Source organism: Pteropus vampyrus, unplaced genomic scaffold, assembly GCF_000151845.1.
Source record: "Pteropus vampyrus isolate Shadow unplaced genomic scaffold, Pvam_2.0 Scaffold20, whole genome shotgun sequence".
Classification (NCBI taxonomy): Eukaryota; Metazoa; Chordata; class Mammalia; order Chiroptera; family Pteropodidae; genus Pteropus; species Pteropus vampyrus.
Genome location: NW_011888801.1, coordinates 13,686,562 through 13,700,566, shown reverse-complemented (window position 1 = coordinate 13,700,566; position 14,005 = coordinate 13,686,562). Strand labels below are relative to the sequence as shown.

At 34.3% G+C, this 14,005-nt stretch overlaps 1 protein-coding gene across 6 annotated transcripts in view; it reads right to left on the bottom strand.

The window, feature by feature from the left end:
• MAPK8 (mitogen-activated protein kinase 8) overlaps positions 1-14,005 on the bottom strand; it is a 93,500-nt gene that overhangs the window by 40,617 nt on the left and 38,878 nt on the right. For all 6 annotated transcript variants that reach the window (XM_011355385.2, XM_011355387.2, XM_023527961.1 and 3 more), the window contains 2 exons: positions 1,692-1,859; positions 877-1,006 (listed from right to left, as the gene is read on the bottom strand). In XM_011355385.2, the coding sequence (XP_011353687.1) occupies positions 877-1,006; positions 1,692-1,813 (252 nt within the window). In that variant the 5' untranslated portion in view covers positions 1,814-1,859. The remainder of the gene's footprint in view (positions 1-876; positions 1,007-1,691; positions 1,860-14,005) is intronic.

The window sequence follows — 14,005 nt, the reverse complement described above, 5'->3', positions numbered from 1 at the left end:
TAGTAATTTCAATACACAGAGGTTTGCACATAGTTAAATTATCAGCAACCAGAAAGTACTGAGCTCATTATATTTTATAAACTTCTTTATACAAACACTACAAAATGTCTCCAGTCAGATACTTTCAGTTTAGCACTTCATAAAACTGTCCCTTGCACAATTCACTCCCAGTTTATTTCTTCTCAATCTGGAGTCATCGTTCCATTAAAATAATCATAGAACTATCAGTATGCTTAATGCAAGCTTTAAAAAGTTTAACAACTCTCAAAATGAGTGAAAGTTATAAGTTTAAGTCTTTATAATCATTAGGAAGTAGAATCAGAATGTTTTTCTAATTTCATCTAAATATTTTTTAAAGTTTCTGCTAAGCTTCTTTATAACCACTGGCTATCCTCAACATAAAATGACCAGTGAGTATTGGCACTACTTAGAGAGAAGAAAGTAGAGTAGGGAGAAATGATTTGAACTTATATCCAATATTATTAAAGTTCTGGTGTCAAAGTATAATAGAAACAATCTCTATACTAAGGCTCCAGTTTTCTGAAATGTCAGCCAGACAGAAAACAAAAAGTAGAAGATGAGATGAAGCCAAAAATAAAGTTCTTTAAAAACATCTACCTCTTTAAAAGTCTTCTTGCACATTTAATGTCAGAAAATTATACAATTTAAATTTCAGGAGCCATTTTTCTTTTGATATAATTTAATGAAGTTGAGAAAAAAATTCATACTGTAGATATATAAACCTCTTAAACAATATTTCAATCCAGAAGAACAATTTAAAGCACCTAATATTTTAAAAGTTTTTGCTATTCTTGTAGTTATGAACAAATCTTTATTTCATCTATACTTAAGAAATTTTCTAAAATGTTCACTTACATTTTTGTGATTAACACATTTCATAAGAACTAGTTCTCTGTAAGCCCGCTTAGCATGAGTCTGATTCTGAAATGGCCGGCTTAGCTTCTTGATTGCAACATTTCTTTCAAGAATGGCATCATAAGCTGCACTGTAATAAGAAATTCAAAAAACAATTATAAATGGTGCTGGAAAGAAGAGCCCTATGTATTTCTCTTTGTATACATTGCAAGAGTTTTTCTGGAACCTGGGAGAACTACAGGGTCGTAAACATAAACTTTTCAATAAATTCCTAAACAAATCTGGTTCAAGAAGAAGTAATAAAGGCCTTTTGTAGGAATTAGTTTGTAAATCAATTTTAAAGATACTTATGAGTTTTAAACACAGATGATATAGCTGACTTGATTCTCCAGTGTAAAATAAGATTTCTGAAATTCCAGAGTTTCATTACAGTGTGAAAGTGATGAATTAAGTGAAGCTTCTTATTAAACAACTAACTATGGGAATGGATATAGACATAGAATTAACAAGCATGTCACTTATTCTTTCTTGATACATATATCTGTCTCTACATGGCTTATGACCAAGTATTTAATCATAATTTATACTTAAAGATGGCAGTGCTGACTTATAGATTTGTTTTGTGAATAATAATACGAAACACCATTAATCCCTGAACAAAACAACTCACTGTTATAGCTTTAACTTAAATTTTATAGTTTTAATTGAATTTCTTGAGACAAATTAAATATTTACACCAAGATATCTATATTATGAGAGGAGAAAATAACAGCGGTTAATAATCTTTTGCCTAATTTCTGAAAGTAAAAACTTACCATACTATTCCTTGAGCTCCTGAGCCTATAGGTTTTAAATTCTGATATCGTTTCAGGACTGTGAATGTAGAATCACCAATCTCTACACTATAAAAATTGCTGTCACGCTTACTTCTGCTCATGATGGCAAGCAATTAATTTAATGGCTTCATCCAAAATTTCACCAAGCTGCAAAACAGAACAAAATGGCTCACAAAATGAATTTGTGTAATCCTAAAATTCACTAATAGTTAACACAGGCTGCTAGATCATGTTAAAAGAGCTGCTTTATTATAAAACACAATTAGAAAGAAAAAAATATCAGCCTGTTTAGCATCTGCTACATTTAAGGAAACAATTGGCAGTTTTAAAAAAACAAAAAACTTCTGCTAGAATAAAGTTTCTCCAACCTAGAGGTCACCAGTATTAATATGCATAAATGTCTTAACTTACCGGAAAAATATAAAGCACATAATTATAACTAATCATATTTTCAAGGTCACTTCCACAGTTTAAATTTAAAACCAGACCTTTTTACTATTTAAAAACCTTAATTTTTGTAAGAAACTGATAAACTTTCATTAAAAAATAATTCACAATCTCATTTAGTGTGACATGGGAGGAACGACAAATTTATAGGCTAGTAAGCTGGTTAGCACACATCACCCCTACCTAACAAATACAGAGCAGCATAGTGCTTGTCACTATAACAGAGCCCCTGATCCCCAAAAGCAATATCTGGGTATAATGCATATGCTGAAGGCATAATGGTTAAAAGAATGAGAAGCAGGAAAGAAAATATAAGGTAAAAGAAGATATAATATTATTTTAAGAATGAGAAAATATATGAGAGAAAGGCATTTAGTGTGTGTGTAGTTATGAGACAATGCTAACAAGACAAAAACAAAATCCTGATAATAATTACAAGGCAAATAATTCGACAAATATAAAGTGCCTACCATGTGCTAGGCACTGTGCTATGCCTTCCATGTATAGGCTCATGAACTGGATTGTAATAACTACCAAATTGTCTTGAGTTTAGGAGTATACATTAAGTCTTAAAATCAAGTAGTATGACTCCTCCAAATTTGTTATTCTTATACAAAATTGTTTCCAGTTACTTTATCTTTCCATATAAATTTTAGAATAAACTTGTTTATGTCTACAAAAAATACTGTTAGGATTTTAACAGGAATTGTGTTAATAGTGACTTTTGAAGAGCCACTTTTGAAGATCAAACATTTTAAATTTGGGTAGAGTTCAACTGATCTTTTTTTTCTTTTATAGTTTGGCTTTGCATGTCTTATTTAAGAAATCATTTCTTGCCTACTCTAAGGTGACAAAGATATTTTCCCATGCTTTCTTCTAAGAGTTTTAGCTCTTATATTTAATATAAATCTATGATCCATTTCAAGTTAATTTTTGTGAATGATGTAAGGTAAAGGATAAGGTTTGTTGTTTTTGTTTATGGGTGTTTGATTGTCTTAGAATCATTTGTCAAAAACACTACTGTTTCTTCCATTGAATTACGTTAGCATTTGTGCCAAAAATCAGTGAACATATGTATGTGGGTCTATTTCTGGACTATATTCTATTCCATTAATCTATATGTCTATCCTTACACCAAACCCACACTGTCTTGATTAATGTAACTTTATAGTAAATCTATAAAATCTGGCAATGTAAGTCATTCAGCTTCGTTCTTTTTCAAAATTCTTTAAGCTAATCTAGGGCCTTTTGCATTTTCATATAAATTTCAGAAATAGCTTATCAATTTCCACAAAATAGCCTGTGAAGATATTGACTGGAATTGTACTGAGCAGTTTGTTACAATTTGGGGGAGAAACGATATTATAAGAATTTTGAGTTTTCTGATCCATGAACATAGTATTCATCTCCATTTATTTGGTTCTCCTTTAAGTTCTCTCAGCAATGTTTTATAGTTTAGAATACAAAGGCCTTGCAGAATTTTGTTTAACTTCTGTAATACTGATATTCTAGATGCTATTATAAATGTTTTCATGTTAATTTATTTTTAAATTTTCAATTGTTTAATGCCAGTACACAGAAATACAATTAACTTTTTTGTATAATAACTTTGTACTAAGCTCACTTATTAGTCTCACTAGCTTTTTTTGTAAATTCTAATTTGGGTGCCTTTGAATTCCCTTTCTCACCCCCCACTGCACTAGCTATAATTTTCACACAATCTTGAATAGAAGTGGTAAGAGCAAACATCATTCCCTTGTTTCTGATCTTAGAAGAAAGCATTTAGTCTTTCAGCACTAAGTGTGATGTAAATTATAGGCTTTTCCTAGATGCCCTTTAACAGGCTGAGAAAGTTCTCTTTAAGTCCTAGTTTATTGACAGTTTTTATCATTAATGAGTATTGAATTGTGTGAAATGAATTTTTTCAATCTATTCAGATAATCAAATAGTTTTTTCTTAGTTGGTTCATATGATGAATTACACTGATATTCAACCTTGCAGTCAATTCCTGTAATGAATTCCATTTGGTCAAAGTATCAGCCTTTTTATACACTACTTGATTTGGTTGGCTAAAATTTTGCTGAAGGTTTTTCCATCTATTGCAGTTTTCTTTCATGTTAGGGTAATGTTGACCTCATAAAATGAGTTGGGAAGTGTTCCCTCCTTTAATTTTCTGAAAGATTTTGTGTAGAACTGATAATGTTTCATCTTAAGTGTTTGATAGAATGCCTCAGTGAAGTCTTCTAGGACAAGAGTTTTTTTGAGGGAAGGTTTTAACTGCAAGTTGAAAAAATATTATATAGGGTTGTTTAGATTATTTCCTCTTAAATGAGCTTTGGTAGTTTGTGTTTTTCAATTTGCTCTTTTAAGTTGACCAATTTAATGTCTACAATATCTGAAGTCATGTGTCCTCTTTCATTCTTGTTATTGTAATTTGTGTCCTTTCTTTTTTTCCTGATTAGTCTGGCTGGAATTTCGTTATTGATCTTAAAAAAAGCTAGATTTTAATTTCTGACTTTCTCTACTGTTTTGCACCTCTCTATTTCATTGGTTTCTGCACCTGTCTTCATTTCTTTTTGCTTATTTTGGGATTGTTCTTCTCTTTCAGTTTCTTAAAACAGAAGTTTAAGAGTACTGATTTAAGAACTGTTTTTTTTATAATATAAGCACTTAAAATGATAATTTACCCGTTAAGCACCACTTTTGCTTCATTTCACAGTTTTCATCATTATGTCTATGTTTAATAATAATAAAAGCAAACACTTATATAGAGCTTACTTTATGCCAGATCCTGTTTCAAGTGCTTTATAAATAAATACTCTTTTAATCCTCTCAACAGCCCCATGAGGGATTTCTAGTTTATGGTACAGGATAAATTCAATCCCTATTACTATATCTTGGCTGGGTCCATAAGTCCCATATACTCATTTTGTCTGATGTTTTCTTATGTGAAGATAGGAACTATTGTTTTTCCATGTTACAGTTAATAAAATTGAGTCTTACAAAGCTTAATTGCCTATTGTTACAAAGTTACTAAGAGGAAGAGTGAGGATTTGAGTCCTTTACCTATATACTATTTTGAGTCCAAAATAAAACTAATTTTGGTGGTGAAGAGGATATAGAGGAAAGGGAAAAGTTTAGAAATATCCAGTTGATAGTTACAGAATTGGACCTCAGAGAAGTCTGGATAAAGTATATAAATTCAAGAGTTGTTGTAACTGAAACAATGAGAATGATTATTACTCAAAAGGAGTGTAGTAGTAAGAGGCCAACAAGTCAGTTTTGTGAACACCCACATTTAATGAGCAATTAGAGAAAGATAAGTCAACAAAGAAGTCAGAGAAGATGTAGCCAGACAGATGTATAAAGGAATGTGATCCACAGCACGTGTGTGGCCATATGCATGGAGATACTGGTGTAGCATTGCCATCAGAAAACAACATCAAGAGACTGAGACATAAAAAACAATTTCCAAGGGCTTTAAGGATGCCGGTGAGATTTATGGAGGATGAACTTGGTGTACTGTTCTCTCCAGATAGAAGCTGGAACAGCAAGAGTGAGGAGGAAATGGTATAGAGTCTGATGACTCATTCCTCTACTCAGGAAAGCCTCTTTCTGTATTAAAAACAGAGGAACTGTAGTTACAAAATTCAGATGTGACTGGTTATGAGTCTCACAAAAACAACAGAAAAGACAGGACTTATTATTCTATTTAATAGACACGTGAACTGATGCTCAAACAGGTTAACATGCAACCAAATTTTATGGAAATACTGAAGTTCAGCCTCAGCTTTCAAATTTCACCTCTCACTATTCCTCTGGCAAGAACAGTACATTCATGTCAACATGGTTAAATGATCATTCCCCAAAACTCTCATGCAACTGAATTTGCTCATTTCCCTTTCCTTTTCGTGAAAGATTTTCATTTTTTCTATTTATCCAAATCCTATCTACCAAAGACTAGCATAAGTATGAATTCGTGAAGCCCACTCAAACCAGCTTGAATCTAACTTCTCATCTAAACTACTTTGCTTCATATTTAAATATGCAGATTTTATTATCGACTGTGGTCTGAGGGCAAAAACTGTCACACTTTCATATTTCCAAAACATGCCAGCTCTTCATAAGAGTTGAAATTTAATAAATAACTGCTAAAAAAGCTGAATCAAGAACATGAATCTTTTAAGTAACAAATTACTTAATTATTGTTCTGTTTATCTTCACCAGCATTTTCTTTTATTAGCAGAAAAAAAAGAGATATGAATTAAGTTTTTATGCCCATGGTTTATTTCTGTAATGTCTATACAAGGAACAAGACTACTGTTATTAGGCTAGCCCACCCATAAAGTGGTTGGTCCGGTGAGCCTGAACATGGAGACACACAAGTTAAACTAAATAGTTATATAAAAAGTACTTAGAGAAAAAAGAGTAAGTTCAATGCAGCCATAGAGCCAGGCCTCACAGACAATGGAAAATAACTCAGGGAATGTAATAAAATTCATAATTCAAGACAGCTCTAATTATTAGCTAATAATTAGGTAATCTTCAAGTCACTGGGGTGACTTGAAGCCCATCCTGCTCTTGGGGGTACCAAGAGCCCCCATCTATGATCGTCAATTTATGTGTCAACTTGACTGGGTCATAGGGTACCCAGATATTTGGTCAAACATTATTCTAGGTGTTTCTGTGAAGGTGTTTTGGGATAATTTTTACATTTAAATCAATATATATGTAAAGCAGACTGCCTTCCCTAATGTGGGGTGGGCTCATCCAATCAGCTGAAGGACTGAATAAAACAAAAAGACTGACTCTCCTTTAAGTAGAAGGTAACTCTTGCCTTGACTGCCTTCAGGCTGGGTATAGGTTTTTTCTTGCCTTCAGACTTGAACTACAACATTGGCTCTTCTCAGGTCTCCAGCCTACTGGCCTTCAGACTAGAACTTACACCATTGGCACTCCTGGTTCTTAGGCCTTTGGACTTGGACTGAAATTGCATCAGCAGTTTTCCTAGGTCTCCAGAATGCTGACTGCAGATCTTGGGACTTGTGAGCCTCCATAATCATGTGAGTCAATTCCTTATAATAAATCTTATCCATCCATCCATCCATCCATCCATCCATCCATCCATCCATCCATCCATCCATCATATTGGTTCAGTTTCTCTGGAGAACCCTGACTAATATATCTTCTCACTCTTTTTACTGAATATTTCTTCTGTATAACTCTCTCCTTCTATTATGGCAATGATGGAGGTATGCTGCCTTTTCCTGCTTCATTTTCTGCTTAGGACTCTGTTCAAACATAAGCTCCTCGGAAATGCCTTACAATCCTTATCAAAAATGGTACCTCTAGTCACACCCTCTACCTCATCCTGCTTCATTTTTCTTTAAAGCACTTACCATTCTGACATTTTATTACATGCTAATTATGTCCTAAATATAAATTCCATGAAAGCATGAACTTTGGTCTGTTCATGAGTAAATCACCAGAGCCTAGAATAGTACCCAACAAATAGTGAGTATTCAAATAGGTGTTGAAAGAAGAACAAATGAAGAAAGTGACTAAGTTCCTATTACGAATTGCCCATCATTCTCCATTTCTCAAGGAGTTAACTTATAGGAGAGAAAAAAATATGTGATTGACTAGTTTAATCTCTATGATTGCTGTATGTGCAGTTTTCATCCCAGGCCACTTCACAGATTACTAAGCCATGGGTCAAAGGCCTGCCCTAGGCTAATCAGTCATGGCCAAGGTGGCAAAACCATATGCTATAGGATCCAACCGTGCTAAGAAACTGCTTAGGGCCGCTTTCTCAGTAGTACATAATAAGCTTCAAAATGATAGTTTTGTGTATAGTGGTCACTGTGAGGTTATGGCTAACTAATGAAGTCTGACAACTTTCAGAATATGCTAAATTTCTTGGCCTCACACCTAATCTGAGTCATTGCTTCAAAATTCACACTAAATTTAATAAGCTTAACATCACTCCTTATAAGCCCTCAATTGGCATCTAGAACAGATCTCAGCTGCCACTATGTAAATGCATCTATTTCAGTTCTATGTATTCTTCAAAGCTTACTCTTCAATTATATTTGAAATAAATAATACAGAAAAGCCACACTAAGAAGGCCCATGCCAGTGACGGATTTGTCTGCAATTTAACTGATGTAAGTAGAAAAATATATGAAATATAGACTCATTGTAGGGTAATCTCCTCCTCTTCCTTTCCAAAAAAATAAGTTGTGCCTGACTAGCTAGTTATGTCTCTTGCAACATCTGTTTTTTCTTTCCCTAGGTTGACCAGGCATCAGTCACTGCTATCACGAGCACCAAACTAAGAAAACCAGAATTTTACTCCATTCTCACTCAGGGTATATTGTTAAAGGGGAATTCTTTTGTAACTTTGTAATTGAGATTAATAACTGAACAGATAGATGATGACATATCTTCTTGAAACTGAGGATGGAGAGTGGGGAGGGGAGCATGCTAGACAAGAAAAGAGCTTGAGAAAGAAAATATATGGGAAATTCCCAGGTACTTCTCCCCATTTTATATGCTTAATGAGATTTTCATACTGATTCCCATTGCAACCTAGAGGGCTATACCACACTTCCCTTTCTTTCCGTTCATTTTCCCTGAGTGTCACCTTCATCTTAGGATCAGTCTCACATACTGAGTTATTCTCAAGTATTCTTTGCACATAAGGATCTCCAGACCTTTAACAACTCTACTTTCCCATTAGTCCTCTCATGCCCCCACACCCCGCCTCCTTTAATTCCACCACCTACCTCCACCTCCCACTTCTACTACTAACAGATGTTGTAGTTTCCCTTTTTAAGAACTGGATCTCTGAAGGCGGGGCATCCCCTCCCAAGTGCCTGCAGCAAGCACCTGGGACCTGGTGCAGCTGGGGCATTTGGGGAGGGGTGGGGGTGGTGCACCCAGGGCATGGTCTGTGGCTCCACCTGGGGCTTGAACCCAGGATTTTTTGCGTGTAAAGCTGATGTGCTAACCACTACACTATGGAGCCACCCCAATCCTCTCATGCTTTTACTTCTTTCTTTCCTCAGCTTATATGCCATGGTTTATTCCTTAGACCACCACTAAGCCAGTATCCTGCTCTGCTCTCTCCTGATGCATCAACATGAAATAGCACAGTATGGATCAAACTAGCCATTTCCTCCTTTTGAGCCGATATCTAGGCTGAACAAAAAGATATAAAGGTACAAATTGGTACTGCTTTTAGATTCAAGGCCCTCAATTTAAACCAGGCTGAAAATCCTAGATTTCCCTAGTCAGCGATCTTTTCTAATTTCTACATATCTACTGTAGAAACAATAAGTCCCCCTGTCCCTTAAATCTTTATTTTACTGCAGATAACACTAATCCCTTATTAGAGAAAACGAAGTCAGGAAATACCTCAACTTCCTTTTACTTAAACAGTATCCACATAGTACTTATTTTTGCTTCATACAATGTAACAATGCTCTAAATAAAATAAATCTCCTGATCTTGCTCAAATAAGTATCACTGTTTCTCCTGCCCTCAATATAGTTAATATCCTGCTATTAAAAAAAATACATATACACTTTAAAAACCCTATTTCACTGTCAATAACAACTGTTCTCTAGCCATTGGCCCCTCTGTCATCTGCCTCTCATGGCCAAATTACTCAAACACTGTTTATATTTGCTATTTTGATCTCTTCATCTCCTATAAAGTCCTCGACCCTATGCTTCAATTTTCACCATTTCCATTAAACACATTCACCAAGGTCTCCGACCAGTTTCTGGCCCTGAAACCCAAAAGAACTTTTTCTCATGTTGCCCAGCAACATCCAACACTATATTCTTCTGTGTGAAATATACTTTCTTGGGTTTCTAAAAACACTGCATACTCTTGATTTTTCTCACCTTCTGTTCCTTTTCAGTTTTGTCTTATAGGATCTTTTCCTCCTGCCAACTCTCAAAAATGATTCCTTTCAGGGCTGTCTTAGTTCTCTTCTTGTTATACTTTCCACAAAATCTGCTTCTATGTTCTTCCAGCTCAGGGACTGCTATTATCATCCACTCAGTTATCCAAGCCAGACACAGAGACATTTATCCTTGATTCTTTATCCTCCCATATCTAACTTATCATGCATTTCTGGAAGTTCAATCTTTACCACAAATTCATTCTCCTCTAACTCACCAGTCTAACTCAGGTCAACACTATCCATTGCCTGGATTACTGTATTCTCCTAAAAGGGGCCTCTAGTTCCACTACCTGTAATTCTTCACTCTGATGTCAGAGCGATATGAAGTTCATTCTGAGAAATCTGCCCAGCCCACATCTCACTGTATCCCCTTAATTATGAGAAGGGTGGGCTTTGAAGCTGTTATGCTTATGCAAATATGCTCTCCTGGCCAGAGCTGATTAGATCAAAGGGAGGCGACTTATTTAGATTCTCTCCAGGGGATCTGCAACTGGGAGACAAACTAAGAGGCTATGGGTTAGCTTTACAGTTAGAGAAGCAAGTATACAATGACAGAACAATGAAGCACAAGCTAGAGACAAGATACCTTGTGGTGAGGGAGTGGGAGAGGGAGAGCAAGAGCGCCTGATACTGATAATCATTTCTGGTTCGAGACCTTTGTGAGGTCCAGTTGTACTTCCTACCCTGTGTATGCTGAATTTTCCTGGATCACTTTCTCTGTCTTTCTCTAGTCTTACTTATAACTAAAACATCCTTAACTAAAATAATCCTTCTAACAAGCCAATTTGATCCTGAATCTCCAATGTTAAAAATCATATCATGGTTCACTTCTGCTCAAAAGATAAAGCCCAAACCTTGCATTAGGGTTTTCAGGGTTCTGGATGAGTTGGCCCTGGCCTCCTCTCCAATCCCAGAATAGAGCCTCAATGAGCTTCTTTCAGTTCTACAACGTACCACAATCTCTCTCACCGCGAAGCTGACACAGGGTTTCATTTTGCCTGAGATATAATTCTCCCCACTCACTTTTCCTGGTCAAGATACCTATTCATGTCTGAGGCTTCAAGTTTAGTGGTCCATGTACTCATTTTCAGGGTACACTGGCTTTCCTTTATGGCAGCATATACATTATCCTGAATTGTAAACATCTGAGTTCCCCATATGTCTGAGTTTCCCACTGGACTAAAACTCTGTAACGGCAAAAGTATGTGTTTTGTTCACAATTCTGATCAGAGGATACAGAAATATTCATGAATAAATTAATCTAATTAGTTGCCAAATCATTTGACTTTACTGATATCCTGATAAATTTCCTATTTTTGTAGATACTATCCTACTCAATCTCATTTCTTCTCTAAACTATTTCAATGAATTCTTAACTAATCTCTCTGCCTAATGTCACCCCATTCAAATCCATCCTACCATCTTCTGTAGCAAACTTCTGTAGGTTTTGTAAGAAATGTTAGTTCTCTCTGCTTAAAAACTACCTCTACACCAAAGTGCATCCAAATGAACTACTTTTTACTTCTTAAGCATATCAAACTTTTGCCTTTTTGCCTGTTTCCTTCTGTGAAATGCCCTTCTCTACCATTTCCAAGTGTTCAAATATAAGCCATTATATAAGGCCATGAACTGGCACTTTTTGTCTGAAATTTATCTATACTTCTCATGACACTTAATATTTTTTATACTGTACTAAGTTACCCACATATCTGTAAACTTTTATTTCAACCAAGAAATGTCAACTTCTTAATTACAAAGATAAAACGTAAAATGATTCAACACATATGAAGTGACTGAGTTATTAATGTCCCCAAATATGATAATAATCATGGTTACTTTTAATTAATAAAATTGCACTTGTCAACAACATCAACTTTTCATATTCAGAATGTTTTCATTACTGAGGGTTGATGCTTTGTCCTGGTTAATGACATCTCTTTAAATGATTAACTTGAAACTTATTTTCTTTTTTTTGTTTCCTCTCTTTTATCTTTAGAGCTGACCACTCTTAGCAGTCCATTCTTCCTTCTGAGTGTACTTTCACTTTCACTAAAGCTATCCTGCTTGCAATTGCTGGGCATCTGTCTTCAATTCATTGTTGCTGGACACCGAGAACCCAAGACCATGAGTTCTAGGACTCCCCAGAACGGCTAACAAGATAGTTCTTGGTATAACACCTTTTAAACATTCAGTTAAAATTTTTAAGTCCAGAAAATAAAAGTGAAATAACGTTTGGTGATTACATGGCAGAGAGGATTCAAGAAAGCAAGATTTTTTTTAAAGTCACTTATTAAACTGTAATAATAAAGCTTTCCAAATATCCAAGCTGCTTAGAATAGTCAGTTGCTAATACTTAGGAAACAATTTAATTTTCAATCCCATAAAGCAGTGTTTTCTAAAGTATGAGTTCCAACCCACTAATGGGTTATGAAATCTAGTGGATTAACATTTTTTTCAATGAAATAGAAGAAAATACAGAATATCAGAATGCAGCTCATGTGTTAAGTATCTGTAAAACTTTTCTTCACACACATATGTGTAGTGTATCCCAAAGTTATTTTTTCCTATGACTGTAGTCAAAAAAGTCAAAACAGCAAATCAATGATACTTCCAATAAAATCCATATCAAAATCTATTCATTAAAAAAATTTTTTCTTCATTTCCGACTAACAAGTTATAGTAGATTATAATTACATATACTTAGGGCTCTCTTATGTAAGGATATTCACTCACAGACACTTCAAATTACAGGAAACACACTAGGTAAATTGTAGTCTAAAGGAATTCTCATTTGTTTTCCATTTCTTATGGACTTTACTTGCCAAAGACATTCTGCAAGCTATGAAGTAGAACATGCTAACTATTAAATTACTACATATTGTGACTTTCCATTGAATCAGGAAGTGAATAAACAATACAAAACGCAATTACAGTTTAGATAAGGTTGATTCAGTAAGATATAATTATTATCTAATTGTCATACCACTACTGTTAACTCTGAACAAACTCATTCCTTGACAACTCAAAGTTCCTTCCTTATACTCATATCTAAAATATCGTTCAGATACATAGCAATCAATAAAAAAAGGGCTAAGAATTCAACATATTAAAAATAACTTTGCCAAAGTTTTTTATAGATACAAGAATAATTTTACATTTCTCTAAAAAGATGGAATAAGAATTTCCTCAGTTTCTCAATATCTTGGCAAAGCTCTGAATTCTGATACAAGGCAACATTTTTTAAATATGGTAACAATATTGAGTTATATTGGATAATAAGAAATAAAAATCTCAGTATATTTATGTAGTATGTAGGATAATTAATAAGGTGACATGAGAGGCGTAAATTTACTCATGGCCATAGCAGGACGACACTGTATAACTAAGATTTGATGACATAAAATGACATCCATGGGTTTGAGTCAGCAATACTAATTATTTCTGTTTTAATAGTCATGAAGGTACAATATCAACTTTGAAAACTTTGAAGGATATGTAACTAAATGACTGTTTACTGATACAGTAAAAAAGGACAAAGACTACAGAGCCAAGAAAAATGATACCACAGCTACAGAGAAATTAAGTACTCCTTTTAAATAAGTTTTTTACTGCTTGTTTTACTTATTTCAGTTTTATTTTCTTATGAAACAAATAATAATCATATTTCCTGTTTTACACAGCTTAGCTACAGAACCTTTAAACAAGAGAATACCAAGGAGTTTTATGAAAAAAAATTGTTACCCAGTGACCTAATACTGTTAATATTTTGTGTATTTTTTATATAAATAACTTGCCATTCTTCTTTAAATCATATCCTATATTTTCAGACTGATGGAAGTAATTCATAGTTATTACTGAAAATATACATACA